Source organism: Sciurus carolinensis, chromosome 2 (assembly GCF_902686445.1).
Source record: "Sciurus carolinensis chromosome 2, mSciCar1.2, whole genome shotgun sequence".
Lineage (NCBI taxonomy): Eukaryota > Metazoa > Chordata > Mammalia > Rodentia > Sciuridae > Sciurus > Sciurus carolinensis.
The window spans coordinates 152,918,419-152,937,704 of record NC_062214.1 but is presented as its reverse complement, the minus strand read 5'-3'; the positions used below and the strand labels follow the sequence as shown (position 1 = coordinate 152,937,704).

Sequence of the window (19,286 nt, the reverse complement as noted above, 5' to 3'; positions counted from 1 at the left end):
CTTCCTTCCTTCCTTCCTTCCTCCCTCCCTCCCTCCCTCCCTCCCTTCCTCCCTCCCTTCCTTCCTTCCTCCCTCCCTCCCTCCCTTCCTTCCTCCCTTCCTCCCTCCCTTCCTTCCTTCCTTCCTTCCTTCCTTCCTTCCTTCCTTCCTTCCTTCCCTTCCTTCCTTCCTCCCTCCCTCCCTCCCTCCCTTCCTTCCTCCCTTCCTTCCTTCCTTCCTTCCATCATTCCTTCCATATTGGGGAGCTAACCCAGGGACACTTAACCAGAGTTACATCCCTAGCCCTTTTTATTTTTTATTTCTAGACAGGTTCTCACTAAGTTAATGAGAGTATTGATAAGTTGCTGAAGCTGGCCTCACTTGTGATCCTTCTGTCTCACCTACTGAGTTGCTAGGATTAGAGGCATGTGCTACCACAACCAGCTCTGTGTCTCTCTATTAAACACACTTGACTGACCCTAACCTAAAAGAACATTGAACAGCAACCATGGCCACCATCTGTCTCAAACGGAAACTCTGAGCCTATTAAATAATAGCTGCACATCTCCTTCTCCTGCTAGCTGACCCTGGGTTTTCAACAAAAGGCCGACTCACGAGACATAAGGCAATTAATAATATGTCAGTGATATTCTGGAATTCAGATGCAGAGGTGGGAGAAATTTTTTTTTTTTTTTGCATATATTGCCAACATATTTGCAGTGAGAAAATAAACAAAAACGAAAACCATGTGCTAATCTCAATGAGTCAAATGAGTTTTAATTCCTTGGGGCAGGCTTTGCAAAGAATATAGAGCTTGTGACACTTATTAAGTGGCACAGATGAGAATTAGTTCTATTTTAGTGTTGTCTTGAAGCAGCTTCCCATGGAAAACTTCAGCTTGGCACTAACCAGGGGTTGTTTAAATTATCTTCCTATTGTTAATGTAGCTACAAAGTGGTTTCAGAATTTCAGAGCAAATGATGACTTTATTTAGTTTATCACTGAAATCATCTGGGGAGCTTTTCCAACACCTTGTTCCCTCCCTCAGAGTCTTGGCTTTACTGCACTAAGACATGGGTCATGGTTTTTGTTTTTTTGTTTTTTTGGGTTTTTTTTGGTACTGGGGATTGAACCCAGGGTGCTTTACCGCTGAGCTACACTCCCAGCCTTTTTTATTTTTTATTTAGAGACAGGAGTCACTAAATTGCTGAGGTTGGTCTTGAACTTACAGTCCTCCTGGCTCAGCCTCCCAAGTTGCTGGGATTACAGGCACATTCACAGCAGTCAAGGGTTTTTAAAAGTCCCATTCCCCACCCACTCACTCAACTAGGTGATTCTAATGTGCAGACAAGTTTGAGAACCACAGATTTAGAACCTTACCTAAAACTTGAAATGGTTTCAAATTATTCATTGATCACACTTATAAACAAACCTTGTGCAAGGTTCTGGGTTCAATGTTCAGCACTGCAAAACCAACCAAACAAACCAAAACCAAAACCAAAACAACACACTCTCTTAGGGCTGGTCAAGCAAACAAATGAACAAAGGTTCCAGAATTCAGTTCCTGATCACTAATACACAATCTGATTTTGCTTTGAATATTGAATTCTCTGGAGATAAGAGTTAACATTTATTAAATATCTACTGTGGGCTTGGCATAAGGCTAAGCAATTTGTAAATCTTATTCTGTATAACCTTTACACAAACCTACAAAATATTTTTATTCCTTATTTATTTATTTAGAAGTACTGGGGATTGAACCCAGGGCCTTGTGCATGCTAGGCAAGTACTCTACAACAGAGTTACATTCTCAACCCCCTTTTTAATCTTATTTTGAGACAGGGTCTCCCTAAGCTGCTGAGACCGGCCTGGAAATTGTGATCCTCCTGCCTTAGTCTCCTGAATAACTAAGATTATAGGTGTGTACCACCTTGCCCAGTTTTTTTACTCCCATTTTAGAAAGGAGGAAATCAAGGCTTAGAAGATCAGTTACTTTGCCTAAAATCACATTCCAAGAAGCAGTGGGACACTTGTAGTCAGTGCACACTGTGCTGCCATCTATGTAAAAAGACTTTTATGTAAACTTTGACATGAAATTCACAAGTGACTGAATCATAGGTTTGTAGGAGACCTCTCTTCAAAGCTGTTGCAAAGTCTCTGGATAGCACTACTCCTGTTTGTAGACTGAAGAACGGATTCTTTTTATGTAGCTGCTTGGTTTTCTCTGGGGTTTACTTATCTACAACTAAATTACAGGCATCACTTATTATGTTTATCTGCCTTCTGAAAGAAATTAGGGTGTCCTGGCTATAGGTTTTGCATAATTAATTATTTGAAAAACTTCTGCGGGAATTATTTTTCAGGTATATGATACATTAAAGAAACCCTTTCCATCAAATCACAGGTGCTCTGTGGTAGAGGAAACCTGAAGCCTGTTTCCTGTCATAAAGAAAAACTGGACTATGGATTTATTATTAATTAATTAATTAATTAATCTACATATTTTTGTACTGGGGATTGAACCCTGTCACACTTAAACACTGACCCACATCCTCAGTCATTTTTTAATATTTTATCTAGAGAGAGTGTCTTGCTGAGTTGTTCAGTGCCTCACTAAGTTGCTAAGGCTGGCTTTGAACTTGCAATCCTCCTGCCTCAGCCTCCTGAGCCACTGGGATTACAGGTGTGCACCACTGCACCCAGTTGGACCTGGCTGAATTTGGCTCCAGGATGAGCGAGACCTTTGTCTTGTGCTTTTCAGAACTGAGAAGGGGAGTGGATGCTAAGGTCTAGAGCTCTGGCCTTAACAATTCCAGAATGGTGACTCTTAACTCTTTGAGAAAATGATGGTCACTAGGAACCACCTACCCAGGAATTGGATAAACACAACATTTTGCAAAAGATCTCAGAGAGATCCATGTGGAGATCTCGGAGAGATCTGTGGAGCAGAAAGTCAAGAACCTTGGAGTAGAGGAAGTTTCAGCCTTCCTGAAATGTACTTTCCCTCCCTGGTCCTTCCCATCACAGTATATGTCCCAATTTCAGGGTACTTAAGTTTATTTTCAATTAGGGACAATTCTAGGCAGCAAAATGTAGCTTGGTACACCATAATGATGTAAATTGAAGCACAATTGAGACCTGAGCTCAAGACCAGAATGGGGAGTGGTGGTCAGAAACTTCAAAACAGGACAGGAGAAGTCAAGCAAGTAGTTCAAGTTGTAGATTAACTTGCATCTTAAGCCTCTGGATTTCCTTAAACTGGAAGGAAATCTGTTGATTGTGTTCAAGAAACAGAGTGTCTCACCATCTCTACTCTTTTTTTCTCTTTAAACTTAATACTGTGATGGATTTTTTAACATGCCAAGCAAGAAATATACCATCTCAACAAGTTGTTTTTATTTAAGCAGAGAACATGTCCTAAACCATCTGCAATAGCAACGAGGATGCACTTAACCAAGGGTGTCGGCATAAGATACAAATTCTCTTTTGGGAAAAGAACTGCAGTTCTTGCTGTTTAAATTTTTAAAACCAGATAATTCTGTCTTCATTTATAATCATCATTGCAGAACATAAATGGCAAAGGAAAAGATGTCAAATGAAAGCACTCATATAGAGGTACTTTCTTGTAATGATGCCTGAATGGTAAAGGGTCTTCCAGTTGTTCATGGATGTTCACTTAAAATATCATGGGGCAAAGTTCATTATGGTTATGTATGGAGATTTCTGGATTTCTTCTTCATCCCTAAATGAATAATTATCTTTGCACATATGTCATCTGCCAATTTTATATCAACTTTTAACCCCCATTCATGTTACATTGCATATAAAGATACCAGGAATGAACAGGAAACTTCAGTATTGTTTACTGGAAATTTTGTACTCCAAAGATCAAATTTCCACTAATCAGATTTACCTAGATATTATAATCCTAAAGAATTTGTAAAGATAAAAACATTTTTAGAATGAGTCAATGGTTTGCTCTTGAAATTTTAGAACTGAATAAAACATATAAGCACTTTATCCCAATGGCATGTGGAAAACAGTTTAAAATGACCAGATGGTATCCATGATCACTAACATGGTGAGAAAGTGGCTTGATATGGTTAGGAAATTTAGACACAAACAGTATTTGAAACAAAAATGGAGGTCTCACATGTTTCCCGTGTTCTGTTCCATTTCAGGAAGAAAAAAAAGTTCTATTTATCACTGTGAAATGATGACAACAGCTGATTAACATAAGGAGGAATTTATTAATTTATACAGTACTTCTTTGGTGGATAAACAGTTTGGGATATGTTGTTGGTCTCATGCATGATTTTATATTGGACAGCCAAAATAATGTCATTTCCCAAACACTACATGTTTTCTTTTAAATCACTAAAAACATGTTTTATGTGGAAGATTTTATGTGAGGGGTAATCTGATTATTTCTTAATTTAGACCATCATTTACATTAGCCAATCTCCTAAAATCTCAGTCTCAGCCTTTTATTTAGTAAGTACTGCAGAGGAGAAAAAAGAAACCACATACTTGGGACCCAGCTTAGCCTTTGAACTGACACAGAGAAAAAGAGCTTTGCCATTTTATTTTTAAAGCTAACAAGTTAGAATCAAGAGGCAAAATATCTTTAATGTCTTCACAATTCTCTTATGAAACCTTGGATTAATCTTCTCATTTCCTCCTGGAATGAGTATTTTCTCTTTGGTAGTATTACAGTTAAGTGCATGGTCTCGGTGATTTAATTGCCTGGCTTTCAATCCCACCTCAATCATGCACTAGTCGTAGGACCTAGGGGAAGCTATTGGCCTTATCTGAACAACAGAAATCATAATATTATCTATCTCTTTTATAGATTGTTATAAAGATGATGGGTTGATACAGTGCTCAAAAACCTGTCTCTTTGGTGTTGATAATAATAATACACAAGTTTGAACTTGAAGTTATTTCAGGATGCTGGGTATTTTTATTTTCCATTTAGAGTTTTACTTATTAAAATTTGGAGACCCTAGATTGGCATCCTTGGAGGAAGCTAGTTCTCTTATACCCTGGGACAATGGTTATATTAGTTGTTCGGGTTTCCCAACTCCTCTGTTTTCCTCCACAACTAATGTGCTGTGGGATGGACTTGTGTCCTACTAGCACAATCATGAAGTCCCCTTGCTGATCAGTGGTTTGATTCACTTTTGAGGGAAAAAGAAAGCAGTTCTTGTTATCCTGGGGAAGGAATGGGACGAGATAGAGTGGGTTGTTTTTGTTTCTGGGATACAAGGAAGAAAAATAGTTAAAATATCTCAATAAGTGTTTCTACATTGATAACTTTTTAAAGTGGTAATATTCTGACATAATGGGTTAAACAAAATGATCATAATTAATTTCATCTGTTTCTTTTTACTTTTTGTTCTGTGGCTTCTAGAAAAAAAATCTAAAATTCCATATGTGGTGCAAGTTGTATTTCTATTGAACCGTGTTCACTCTCTTGGAGAAATAGAATTTCTGAAGGCAATCATGACCCTTTGCCTTGTTTTATAGAGCTACCAGGTAGTATGTGTGCAAATGGTTTATTCCTTGGGTGGGAGATTGGTATGGACCATTTCTGACCAAAATCTTAGTGTGGGTCAAGTAGAACCAAAGGACTTGGAGTGCCGGAAGCACTCTCTGGGATACATGCCAAGTATTCTAAAATGGCAAAATATATGAACCAAATAGTAGTCATGAGTCTTAATTTGTTAGGTTAACCCTCAAGAAATAAATCAGAACAGTGCAGCACTTCATAAAGTTTGAAGTGCTATGTAAATCAAAGATACTAACAGTTATGGCCAAAGTTTTATGACAAAATAAAATTGCTCAATGTTCAATGTAGATGTCCTTACTCAGAGATGACTTGAGATTTCAACTTTCTGTTTTGTGCCTCCTGGATTACCTATAGTTCATCTGGCTGTGATGTGGTAGTCCCAAGGCCAGAAGTCAGTTTGGTCAGCTTTCTGATTATGTTCATGCTAGGATTTTCTGTTCTTTGAGAACTTTTGCCATGAATATATGCAGAAGAAAACTTAGACAATATAGAATTGATATACATATCAATTCTAAGGGGTGTCTTGGTAGAGATAAAGTCACCTCAAAATCTTCATCTGGCCTCCCCCAACCCCTCAACAGCTTCCAGGCAAACCTCCTACTCTCTATCCTTTCTAATCAGACTTGCAGCTTTAAGCCCCTTTTGGCAGCCCTGGAACTGCTCCATGCCTCATAGTAAATAAGGGAGGTGGAATATATATATAAAATCTGTCGATAACAGATGGCAATGATTGGAGTCCTCATGATGAAAGACAAAATGTACATGAAAAAGGGGAACCTGTTGAAAATCACTCTTTATTTTTCAAAATACAGTTTATGCAGTGAGACAGTCATAGTAAAAGGGAAACCTTTTTCTTCCTGCTTGCCTCTTCTAAATGGCAGGAAAATTAACAGTCCTTTTTTAAGTGCATGGTCACCCCTGAACCCATTCCTGGGCTACTGAAGTAACCAGAGGTGGAAAACATTTTTATAAGTCCACTCATAAATGATAAATAAAACACCAAGAACTGACATCCTAATTCCCACCAGCTTCAGAAGGGCACTCCCCCATTCAGGAATGGTTTATGTCCCCCAAATTGAATTCTGTTGTTTAGTGGAACTTAAAGTGCTTTCTTTCATAGATAGTGTTCTGCATCCTGAATTTAACCCCCAAAAGCAGATTAGCTCCTAACATCATCGAACAGTCCTTCGAGTAAAACAGAACGAGAGTGTAGAAGCCATGTTGGTTTCAACATTACAACACTTCTGTAGCACACTCTCTGCTCAGGGTGGGAGATGTCACCTCGCCCCACATTATTTAAGAGGGTACCTGTGGTAAACTCTTCATTCACACCTAAGTGTGACTTACCCATTCAGACAAACTTCTGCCCTCACAGGATGGATGGGTACAAGCGTGAGGACAGCAGGGACCAGGGCAAAGAGAACTGAGCTGAGAAAAGGAGTTCACTGGGAATGGGGGTCATTTCTGAGCTTTCAGGACCCTGTGTCCTTTTCCACTCCTGAGGATGAGCCAATGAAGATAACTGGAAGCAATGATGGAGACAGGAAGTAGGGTAAACTTCTCCAGCTTCTACAAGACAGATCTGTTAGAGTCAGGCACTGTCCATGTCTTTCTTTTCCAAACTCCCATTTTCTAGCTCTCTCAGATGTCAGAACATGCTCTGACATCCCAGACTCTCTTACCACATTACACTTTGGGTAGCTTCAACTCAAACAACATTTTAGAGTTAACTGCTGAGATTGCACCTAACCCGCAGGACTCTTGCAGGAACCTGGGCTCTTGACCTTCAGTTCCCTAGGCAACCCCACTCTCCCTTCCTTGTGATGGATCAGTCATTCCCTGTGAATAGTTTTGTGCTCATAAAGTGCATGACTATAAAATGAAGGGCACCTGTGTATATTCCTGAGAGTTGCATCAAGACGACACTTTGCAACAATTTACAAATGCCTTCTCTGTAGAAACCAAAAGTTTAGCAAGGAGTTCCTCTGCCAACTATCTTTTCCTCACTTCATTATGAAGGTGTCATGAATTTTCACGGCCACAGAGAGTTACGCTTGACTATATAAATTGGGAAACCTGTAAACTAGATGTTTGTTGAACTTAAAAGGACAAAAAAATGAACTTGCTCTGAACTTTTACTTCACGGACCTGGTTTCATTTTCAGTGGCAACAGAAATACTGTGGGGTGGGAACTACTTTTTGACCGGGAGAAACCAAAGACAAAGCGTGGAGAACTAGGACCCACAGATGGGAGTTACAGGGCAGCGATCTGCAGCTCCAGGCAGATTACATCAACGACAACCATCCTACCGTGGAGGGGTAACACCTCAGTTACCAAGCCAAGCTAGCCAACAGAGGGAAAGGGACCGTGTTCAGGGGCTAGTATCTCTAGGGTGGAGGTTGGGCTGGCTTAGTAGAGGACCAAGCCTCCTTTTCCGGGGTGCCGTTATTCTCGTTTAAGAAACGCTAGGTTAGGGACGTCCATAGCCAGACAGGAAGGAAGGAAGTGAGGTAAAGGTGAGAAACGAGAGGGGAAGGCTACAGAGCTTTTCAAATTAGGACATAATTTTTCAAGTTGCAAAATGTTTGTAGGGCGGTGGAAAGCTTGGGGTGAGAGGAGAAGAGTGAGCGAAGGTTGGCACTGAGCTGGGCTGTAGAAACAAGTGACTTACTGTGAAAGGTAAGGAGCAGACGGCGAAGGTGATGGTCATAATAGCCAGGAGGATGAGGTGGTCCGCCTCCTCCGCCATGGACAGCCTATCCCCTCTTTTGCGGGCCCCGGGACCTCGGCCACTGCAAGAGGAAGGTCCGCAGCGGCTCCTCCTGCTTCGGCGGTGCATTCGGACCAGGTTGAGGATGACACTGAAGTTGCAGGCGAGCACCGCCACAATGAGCAGCAGCAGCACGGTGGCATAAAGCTGCAGGTAAGCTGTTCGTCCGTGTCGGATGAAGCACCATGTCCCGGGGCAGTACTGGACGTACTGCCCGTAGTCCAGCAGCGGCAGGGAGCACAAGAGCAGGGAGACAGTGTAGATGACTGGCAGCACCACCAGGCCCCCGCGGCGCGAGAAGCGGCGCCGGTAGAAGTAGGGGTGCCCGATGGATAGGTAGCGCTCCAGGGCCATAGCAAAGAGCATGAGCATCGTGGCCAGGCTGAAGAAGGTCATAGAGAAGGCGAAGTAGGTGCAAGCACGGCTTTCGGGCGCTAGGGCCACCAGGGTCTGGTTCCGTGCGTATGAAGCCAGCACTACTGGGCTGATAAGGCAGGTACCGAGCAGGTCAGTGAACACCAGCTCTGTCACCAACACGTGGAACAAGGAGATGGAGTTTCTGCCGCCGGCGCTGCGCCCCGCGTCCCCTCGCCAGCGGCGCGCCAGCAGCGCCAACGCGATGAGGTTCCCCAGCACCCCAGCGGAGAACATCACAGAGCTGATGGCTGGACTTTCGCCTGCGGGGAGCCACTGTCGAGTCTCGCAGTCCTCGGACCCCGAGTTATTGGAGGCATTGCCCATGATGGGATGCGTGAAGCAGAGATGCGCCCTCCTCTCCCGGCCTGTACCTGGGAGGAGGGTCGAGAACCCGAGTGCAAGACCCAGAGGGAAAAGGGGAGGGACCGAAATCCAGAGTCCCCTTCCGGCCCCCAGCACGCGCCAAGGGCAGTCTCGCCCCGGGGCTCTCGCCGCGCGCGCAGTGGCAGTTCAGCTGCTGCATCCGGTCGCCCTCGAGGTTCCAGCGCCTTACCAGCTCTGACCGGGTCCGGGAGCCCAAGTGAAGAGGAGCGACCGCCTCCGCCCCATACCGTCCGCGGGGCGGATCCAGGAGTGGCGTTGCACAGTGCAAGTGCCAGCGCCCGTGGGCTGCCGGCTAGACCAGACGCATCACACTTGCTCGGACTCTGCGGGTCCCAGGGGCGCGCCCGCCCGGATGGAAAGGGACCGGGTTTAGAACCCCAGCCCCGCACAGCGCAGGTTGGGGACGCGCGGGCTGCCCGCGTTTGGGAGCTGCCCGCCAGCTGGAGAGGCGTTCCTTGCACCCTCGGGATCCCGAACTCAAAGCTACTGAGCCTTCTGATCTCTGCTAGGAAGCGTTTAGCCTCGGCACAGAGCTGGGAAGGAGGGCGGGGGTACTTTCAGGGTCTGAACAAAATACATAGAAGGCGGGGGCGACAGGAAAAGCAAACGACTCACCAAACAATGAAGAAGTTAGGAGGACCCCGTTCGGTGAGGTGAACTGGGGAATGAGAGACACAAAAGACAGCTTGAAGTAAGACCAGTATGCTGTTTTTGTTGTTGCTGTTGTTGCGTGTGTGTGTGTGTGTGTGTGTGTGTGTGTGTGTGTGTGTGTTAAACATTCCAGGAAGATACACCATAAGGGCGGGACAAAATTTGGGAGGAAGTGAAAAGCAAGTCTGTCCATCCAAGGAACCAAACCGTGCGCACCACCGAGCGGCCTATTGAGCAGCCGCTTTGATTCGGTTGCTAGAATTTCTCCTTTCCTATGTCAACAACATAAGGAATAACCCCTTGTTTAAATAACCTCAGAAAAAAGAAAAAGGAAAAACAAAACAAAAAACAAAGAATGTTTCTTGTATAGAATTGTGTATGTGGCCACAGCTTGAAAACAACTGTGCTTTTTTGTTCTCTACTCCAGCTCTGTCTTTTAAGAAACTTGATTGTTGTTTAGCCATTAACCTTTTCACATTCAAGTAACTATGCAGGGTTCATTGGAAAGAGCTTTCCTGGTAGTGTGTTGGTGATTGGCCCATCTCAGAATGGAGCGGACAAAATTGACTACCTAACACCTGTTGTCATAATTACAATTGTGAAAATGGACTGCTACTTAAAATAAAATCCAGTTTGGTAGACAATGTGGGCAATTATATTTTACCAGAAAGTTTATATTCACTTAGGGAAGGGAGGAGCCCTGAGAGTTAGAAGGATTTTCACCGGGAACCAGCAAAACTGTAAGTTGTTGTGTTGCAGGGTAGGAAGAATTGCCTGGCAGCTGCAGAGCTTCCTCTCCGTGAATGTCCTAGCTCACCTGGCCTGGAGACTGGAGTGCAGGGTTTCAAGGTAAATTAAGGCAAGCATAATTTACTGGATCCCTTGAAAAGCTTCTAGGCCCATTTTTCACCTATCAGCCGCCACAACCTCAATCCCTAAACTTTACAGGGCATGAATTCATTTGGGGAGAGAATCTCACCCTCTGCAATTTTCTTTGAAGCTGTAGACTGCAGTTCAGTAAAATCTTATTACCAACTTTTGCCACCCAGTGGTGACTACTCTGGCACATCACCTTATCTTATCTTACCGCAAGCCATGGGGAAACATTTTATATGCATGAAAGTTAATTCCTAACAAAAAAAACTCTGTGAATCTGTTTTACAGCATAGTTCACTGCAGTTTACTGTTAGATTTTTGAGTCACAAAATTTTCACTGTGCTTATTTTCCAAATATTTTTAGACATTTTCTGTTTTCATGAATCCCTTTATAATGAAGACCTATTATTGAATCTTTCCTATTTATATATCTTTAACTTTCCATCTGGTGGTACCTGGTGGTAAGCAGGGTATAATTCTGTAATGGGTAGGAGAACAAGAATGTAATTGGAAATCCTTACTCTATACTATTTCTCCCTTCTTTTTTAATCTGTACCCCTGATTTAGTCCTGCATTATGAGAAGACTTGCACACAGGTATGTGGATAATTTGGTCCCTGTTGAGCAAGCTTTGTACACATTCATTCCCCAAAACCACATCCTAGGCCAGGGGATATGTACCCCAAGCATGCATTGACTCTTGGGTGGTCACATGAAGCCCTGGAAATTAGCTCTGGGCCAACAAGTAAGTAGGGAATTCTACGGTCCTAAGTACATGGAAAGTAGTCTACAGAGGAGGTGGCATGGGGTCTGGGTGAGTAGTACCTCACTTGTGTAGAGATATGTGACAAGAGGAAGACCATAGTGGGGCCTTGTGAATCTAGGGGGCTAGTATCCTATCAACTACTGTGTTGCTCACCTTTACTTGCTGGCAGACATTAAAATTTATTCTTGTAGTCAGACATCTGACAATGTGGAATGCATAGCACATGTGTTCAGTCAGATGTCTGACTAGAAGGGTTAGTTTGCCATCCCTTGATCCTCAACTGGACCATAAGGTTTGTTCCTGTAAGTCCAAGTCTTGTCTTAACTTGTAGTTTAAAAGCTGCTTCTTCCCGTTTCTAATTTTAGTGTCAGTATCTTAATACATGTTTGGTTCACAAAAAGCTTAAAATTTCTTGAGAGAAAACAAATTAATGCTCTCAATTCTAGCATTGGGTCTTAAAGTTTTGCTAATGTTTTAGTTCCTATTTTTGAGGCTATTGTGTTAGAGGAATACCATGTGATGGTTAATTTTATGTGTCTACTAGACTAGGCCATGGGATGTACAGAGAGCTGGTTAAACAGTCTAGAAATGTCTGAGGGTATGACTGGAAGAGGTGAGAACTCAAACTGTGGACTGAGTAAAGCAGATGGCCCTCCTCAGTTGTGGGTGTGCCTCATCCAATCTGTTGGGTGCCTAAAGAGATCTGAAAAGCTTGAGCTAAGACATTGGTCATCTTCTGCCCTTGGCATTCCTGCTTCTCAGATTTTCAGATCCAAACTGAAATCTTTGTGTTGATACTACAACTGTGAGACCCCTTCAACTAGATCACTGGACATATATATACAGTCATATGTCAGTGACAGGGATACATTCTAAGAAATGCATCGTTGAGCAGTCTTGTGGTTGTGCAAACATCATAGAGTGTGCTTACACAAATGAAAATGGCCACAACATCACTAGGCAATATGATATTATGTGACTACCATCATATAGAGTCCATTTGTTTACCTAAACATTGTTATGTGGCACACACACATGCACACACATACATCCAGTTGGTTTGGTTTTTCTAGAGACCCCTAACACACACAACTTAAAGTCTGAAATTCATAAACTCAAATTGGAACTTTGGAAGGCAAGTCACTGTAGGTCATTCCTAAAAAAAAAAAAAAAAAAAAAACAAGGATAAACCTGAAGGAAAAGAGAACTATAGTGGAGAGAAAAACCAATATTAATTCTTGTTTGTAGTTCTGTTACTTGCCTGTTTCAAAAGACTAATTTAAATCCTTATGATTTTTATGCATGTATAAATACATTTTTTTTTCCTAAATTGAGTTCTAAGAACACCATCTGTGTCCTGTAATATCCCAGACAAGAATTATACCACTTCATTGCAACAAGCAGAAGCTCCTAAGAAAGAGGATTTGTTGAAAGGACACAGAGATGTCCACTGCTTAACAGGTGGGTCTTTTTTTTCCCCCCTCACATACGAAGTTTCTAGATTGCTTGCTGCTGGAGCTACCAGGACACAGGCTCTTTCTGTCCTCCAACCCTGTCATTCCTTGTGTGCTGACTTTGTGTCTCTGTGTTCTTCCCCGTGAGGCTACCAACTGCATCCTGTACATTTCAGGATTTGATCAGAGAAACAGGTCCACTATGAGTGATAAGGAATGTGGAATTTATTATTAGGCACTAGCCAGCATTGCCCAATATGCTAGCCACCTGCCGCATGTGGCTATTTAAATTATTTAAATTTAAATTAGAGAAAAATTAAATTTCTTGGTTTAAGAAACTTAAGTTTCAAGTGCTCAGTAGCCATATATGGCTATCCTACTTGGTGGCTTGTATTAAAACACTCCCTTCATCACATAAGTTCCATTAGACAATGCTGCCTTAGGTCCTGCACGATAAGGGAGCTGGTGGAAGAGTCTGTGCGGGGCTGTTGCTGTCTTTGTTTCTTTTGTGGATCCTGCCAGAATGGCAGTCAGGGTATAGAACTGGTTGTGGACAAGATCCAAGAATAGAATGGAAGGATAAACCAGACTCATGAACGATGGAAGTCTTTGAGGACAGACTGGATCTGCATGTGTCTTATTCCCTCCAGTGTCAGTGTCCTGCAGAAGAAGCTGGCACCCTTCATGGATCTGCAGACACACTTGGTTTAGGACTTGAAGGAACCAAAAGAGGAGATGTGGTGGGAGCTGAAGGAGCTGTGAGCCTGGTGCTGCCCCAAGCAGCAAGGTGAGCCAGCAGATGAGCATGTGAGAGTGGCCAATGTCGCTGGAGCCTTACATTTTCCTTCAGAGCATAACCACCGTGGATGCTACGTCCCTGCTGTCTTTACAATCTCCTGCAACATGTCCCTTGTGATCAGTGCTAACCTGGAATTTGCAAGGATCTGGACAACAATTCCTTCTTGCCTTGGTTGACACATACAAAGCCACCACCCAACACCCTGGGTCCAGGCATCAATCTACAGTGAGGACAGGGGCAAAGAAGAGACTGCTTCAGTGAGCTTACTCTCTTTTATGCCTGTTTCTTTTATCAAGAAAGTAAAAGGTTTTCTAGAAGAACCACAAGAGACTCTCCTTATGTCTCATGGCCTTAATTTGGTAATATTTCCACCCCTTACCTCCAAAGGAGGCCTGCAAAGGGGACATTGAGCTTTTCCAGACTCTCCTAGAGTAAAGGAAGGCAAAGGAGAAGGGGCTGGGAATGACTGGTGAGTTAGTGAACCAAGAGTGTCTACTGCAGATCTGCATGGTGCATCCCTCTGTCCCCTCCTTATAGCTGGAAAAAAGTTCAAGAACACCTAGTCCAAGTCCTTCATTTACATGTGATGAAACTGAGGCTCAGAAGGGTTAAGCCCTCTTCAAACAACTACTTTGACATTAGATTTTTGGCATCTCTTAGTTTACTGCTTAACCTAATTTTAACACTACCATGGGTCAGGAAGTCCCTTTCTCATAAAGGTGGTTTAAAGAAAAGAGTTAGCCAAAGTATCAGAAGAAGAAGAAGAAGAGGAGGAGGAGGAGGAGGAGGAAGGGGCAGGGGAGGGGCAAGAGGAGGGAGGAAGAAAGAAAGAAAGAAAGAAAGAAAGAAAGAAAGAAAGAAAGAAAGGAAGGAAGGAAGGAAAGAAAGAAACTGACTTATAGAGCTTTGATTTTGAATTTAATAAATACTTTTAAAGAATTGGGGAAATTATGACCAGCGAAACTCCACATCATGTACAACTACAAGAATGGGATCCTAATTAGAATAAGTTATATACTCCATGTATAATATGTCAAAATACACTCCATGGCCATGTATATCTAAAAAGAACAAATTAAGAAAAGGAATTGGGGAAATTTTGAGTGAACAGGTGGGGAATCTCAGTAAAAAAAGAACCAAATGTAAATTCTAGAATTGAAATTCCAGCAGATTGGAGTTGGAAGAAGAGCAAACTTGAAGGAAGTCACCTCTGGACATCTTTCTTTCCATGTCCTCATTACTACTGTGCTCCTGGAAAATATGCTGCTCTTTCCACAGCATGGAATATGTGGAGAACCCTTGTTTCCTGCAACTTACTTGATTCTGCCCAGGAGGAAAGGCATGAGTTTTCTATGATGTTGGATCTCCCAAACCTCTCTGAGATTCTGGGCTATGGAGCCACATTTTCCAAGAAAGACCTGTGTTAAAGACTAAGCTCTTCTTGTTCTCTTAACCTCCACCCTCCTTTCTCCACAGCCTGTGGAAGTGGTTGGGGACAAATGGTGATGCCCTCCTGTTCCTCATCCTCTCTGACCTGGGTCTACGAAGCCTGGAAAGTCATAAACCTAGAATTGAGGCCTGTGTTCTTTATGTTCTGTTATATTGTCCTTTCTCTGAGACCTGAAGCATAGAACAGCCTAGCTGCTACTAAAACTGAGGAAAGGTCTGGAATATCAGGAAGTACTGGGCAAAAAATACATAGGTTAATATGTCAAATTATTATCTGGCTACATTTGTATTCATCTAGGGGTGTGTGTGTGTGTGTGTGTGTGCTCAAGGCTTGGTGGAACTTATAACCTCACAGGTTGTTTGAGAAACAATTTGATAAAGTCTTTGCAAAACCCTGATTCAATAAAAAGTGCTTAAAATGGATGACAAGTCTCATCTTCAGAGAGGAAATATCGGCAAGGCAAAACTACAGCACTGCTTATTAGCAGCAAGAGTTAGATCAAACAAATCATTCCGCTCAAGTAGGAAGGCAAACTACCTGTGCTTCTAATTTCCTTTTTAAGGTGGGTGGAGGACAAAGAATACAATGTAATCAGGAATGTTCTGTTTTCTTGGCTAGGTTTGCTTTCAAAGATAGAAACAGCTGCCAGGTGGAAAACAAATACAACACAAAAGCAAGACTTTACACTTCTTTGTGTAAAGTAACAATTCATTATAGAGTGTTTAGAAAAATAGGAGGGAAGAAATCACTCATTAATGTCATTCATAAGTGGTCACTAATATTTTGATGTGTTTCCTTTGATTTTTTTCTTCTATGCTTTGTTTTGCTATTCTTTCCATGGTTGTGATAGCATTGTATAAAAGATTTTACAGTTTTTTTTCAAAAACTTAATATTGTAATAGTTTATGTTTATATATAGGAAATAAAGACCTAACATATGCATGTCCTGAGACCCAGAAATTGCATTTCCATAAATCTCTTCTCCATTTATTTATTCACTCAACAGTGTATTAAGGCAGATACTTAGTGAGGCAGTGTGGTATAGTTTTAAGAGAATGGGTCCTGCAGGCAGATCACTTTGAATTCAAATTTTAGTTCTGTCCATAGGCAAGTGACCTCACCTCCATGCGCCTCAGTTTTCCTCATCTGTCATGTAGGATAAAAGCAGTCCCTACCCAGGTTACAGGTGACTTTGGGACCTCGGTCATAAGAAGCATTCAGCAAATGTTAGTGTTTTTGTGTATGTATTATATGCCAGGCTCTGAGTGATGCAGACATGATTCCTTTCCTAGGGAAGCTTATAATCAGTTGGTCACTACTCCTGGAAACTATTAGAAGCTTCATGCACACATAATCTTCATGACAATTGAATAGGGAAGGTCAGAGATATTCTCATTTTACAGACAAGAAAACTGAGGCTGAAAGGATAAGTACTACAAGTTGTAAGTACAGAGAAGTTCCCTTTAGTAGTGTTTGTAATATGTTAGTGTTGAGAAGTAGCCTAAATGTTGGTTAAAAGGGAGTTATCTATTACATGCAACAGTTCAATGGAATATTATGCAATTATTTAAAAATACAGCTCTCCATGTCTTTATTGACATGGGTAGATGTCAATGTTAAATGAATTAAGGAAGTCAAGAAACACTATGTATAATATAGTTTAATTTTTGAAAAAGTAAACATTTAAACCCCAATATATGGTTAATGGACTTTCCATTGAAAAATAGCTTCCAATATGTACTCCCCTTGTTTCCTCTCTTTGTAAATATTAAATTTACTTATTAAAGTCTGACTTATTAAAGGATCAAGGGCCAATTTGAAAACAATGAATTATTATAATGAATAGTTAATATTTATTAAATCAGTTGCTTATTTCTGAGTAATTAACCACTCCGAAATATAATGGTTTAAAAGAGTCATCTTTTTTTATGATTAGTGAGTCAGTAATATTGGCTAGACTTGGCTGATCCTTGCGCTGGTTCCATGTGGGATCATTCCTGTGGTCACCTGATGTAGTCACCTGATGGCTTGACAGGGAGCGGTGTTTCTAGGAGGCTCCTGCCCACAGGGCTTGTCTCATTGCCCCACAGGTTAGCCTAAGTTGGCTCCTATGGTGGCATGGTGTTCCAAGGGTGAAACTAGAAGCTGTAAGGCCCAGATGTGGAAGTTTCACACCATCATTTCCACCACATTCTATTTATTAGAATAAGTGCCAAAGCCAGTCAGATAAAAGAAACCAGGAAGTAGACTGAAGCTCTTGATGGAGGCAGTGTGCACACAGGGACAGAGGAATTGTTATAGTCATTTATGCAAATGATCTTCTTTGTCTACTAATAAATCCATATTTATTATATTTCTTATAGTTGCACTATAGTTTCATTTTAAGATTAAAACAAAAAGTATTACCCATAGAAAATTCCACTCCTGGATCATTTATTGTACTTTGAGTTCCCGACTTACTCTTCACTATTAAATAATCACTTGACAGTTATTTAGTAGCTATTACTTGACACAGTTGCCAAAGGGGTGATAAAGGAGTCAGGTTATGCCTCTTTCTGTTGCCTGTTTCCAGAATCCAACAAATAATATCACAACTAGGAAGTATCGAATTTCCACTATCCTTTCTCTTGAGTTTTCATATTTTCTTCCATTTTCTCCAGTCTGCTCACATCAAATGCAGGAAACTTAGGAGGAAGAAGATCACTGACTTAAGAAAGACAGAAAATGAAAATATGATTGATTTTTATTATGTGGAGCTATAGACTCTTCTATAATTTGATTTTATGGTCAATATTGTCAGATAGGGTGTTTTGTGATAGTGATAACTATGTGTTGAGAAGGGAATTCCCCAAGGCCATTACTGAGTTTACCTTTTCTTTTCTCCATGGTCCTTACTGCCATCTAACTTAACACAGAATTTAATTATTTATTGATTTTTGCTTGTTAACTCCCTCCCCCATCCCCTGCTAGGTTAACTCCTAACCCCTATCCCCTTCTGGGTTCCCAGAAGGCAGGAGTCTTTGTCTTTTTAATACATTTGATGTGTTCCAAGGATTAAAACTGTGACTGGCATAGGGAAAGCACTCACTCACTAGGGAGTGTGATCTGAAGGGAGGAGGGAGTTATGGACAATTGCAGCTGGAGGATATGCTAAGACGGTGTAGATAGATGGTCCCTACATTTACAGGATGTCCCTACATTGGTGACCTTGCTAAGAGCTCTTGTGGTAGAGTGGTGAGGACAAGAACCCAAGTAGAGAGGGGCTAGAGGACAGAATAGGGAGGTAGCCTAAGTAAAGACTCCAATAAAGACAATACTGATGACTTTGAAGAGCTGAGAGGTGCTGAGAAATTTAGTGGTTGCTGGAGGGCCATGGGGTCAAGAGGATTTTGCTTCCAATGATGGGTAAGAGCATATAGGAGGGAAGTAGCCCACAGAAAGAAAGAAGAAGATGATATAGAAAGAAAAAGAATCAGTAATGACCAGTACAAACTCCCTGAGAATTTGCAAGGAGAAGAATTTAAGGCTCAAGTAGAGAGATACCATGAAGAGGAGGTACATTTCTTCCCTGGAAATTGGATGGAAACCAGTGCACGTGGGTTACGGAGGCAGGTGAGAGAACTGCTGGCAGAATAGAAGGAAGTTGTTGAAGAAAGAAGGGAAGTGTTATTGATTTTAAATAGAAAGGTGTGTTCTTGCCTTCCAGAGTAGAAAGTGCATTCATGGGCAGTGTGTCAGTTATCTTACTGTTAGGAGAAGGCATGGTGGAAGTTGGCATTCATGAAGACAGGATACCACTTTGCCCTCATGCTGACTTCTCATCCATAGCTTTCCACCTCAGTGAGTGGCATCATTGCCCACGCAGTTGCGCAGAACTGAAACCTGGACTCATCTTCGACGCTTCCCTCCTTGCCCTCCACATCAATTAATCACCAAATTCTCTTGATGACTCTAAACACTTTTTAGATATCTTATTTTCATCCCCACCACCATTTTCTTAGATGTGGTGACCTGAATTACTGCAGGTTAGGTTGCTAATGGGTTTTCAGTCTTCAGTCCTGCTCATTTCTGAAAAATTTTCTACATATGGCTCAAGCAATCCTTCCGGAAAGATCTGATCATGGTCCTCCCCTGCTACTCACTGGTCTGTGTCTCCTGATTATCATCA

The 19,286-nt window shown here is 41.9% G+C and overlaps 2 protein-coding genes across 4 annotated transcripts in view; one reads left to right on the top strand and one right to left on the bottom strand.

Annotated features, from left to right (window-relative positions):
• Window positions 1-9,815, bottom strand: part of Ptger2 (prostaglandin E receptor 2) — a 41,191-nt gene extending 31,376 nt beyond the window's left edge. Inside the window, exon 1 of one of the 2 annotated variants that reach the window (XM_047541999.1) lies at window positions 8,224-9,815. In XM_047541999.1, the coding sequence (XP_047397955.1) occupies window positions 8,224-9,063 (840 nt within the window). In that variant the 5' untranslated portion in view covers window positions 9,064-9,815. The remainder of the gene's footprint in view (window positions 1-8,223) is intronic. The other variant, XM_047541998.1, reaches the window with a different exon arrangement.
• LOC124978010 (homeobox protein ARX-like) lies at window positions 8,055-14,366 on the top strand. 2 transcript variants are annotated; one of them, XM_047542000.1, is made up of 2 exons: window positions 8,055-9,814; window positions 12,751-14,366. In XM_047542000.1, exon 1 carries the CDS (start codon window positions 9,070-9,072, stop codon window positions 9,778-9,780), a length of 711 nt encoding a protein of 236 aa, XP_047397956.1. In that variant the 5' UTR covers window positions 8,055-9,069; the 3' UTR covers window positions 9,781-9,814; window positions 12,751-14,366. The 2 variants fall into 2 exon arrangements, with proteins under 2 accessions (XP_047397956.1, XP_047397957.1); XM_047542001.1 differs by lacking the exon at window positions 12,751-14,366 and adding an exon at window positions 10,534-12,016.
• Window positions 14,367-19,286: the final 4,920 nt, after the last annotated feature.

What these genes read in the sequence shown, in the direction of transcription:
- LOC124978010 (XM_047542000.1), top strand. Translation starts at nt 9,070, where the DNA reads ATGCGTGAAGCAGAGATGCGCCCTCCTCTCCCGGCCTGTACCTGGGAG.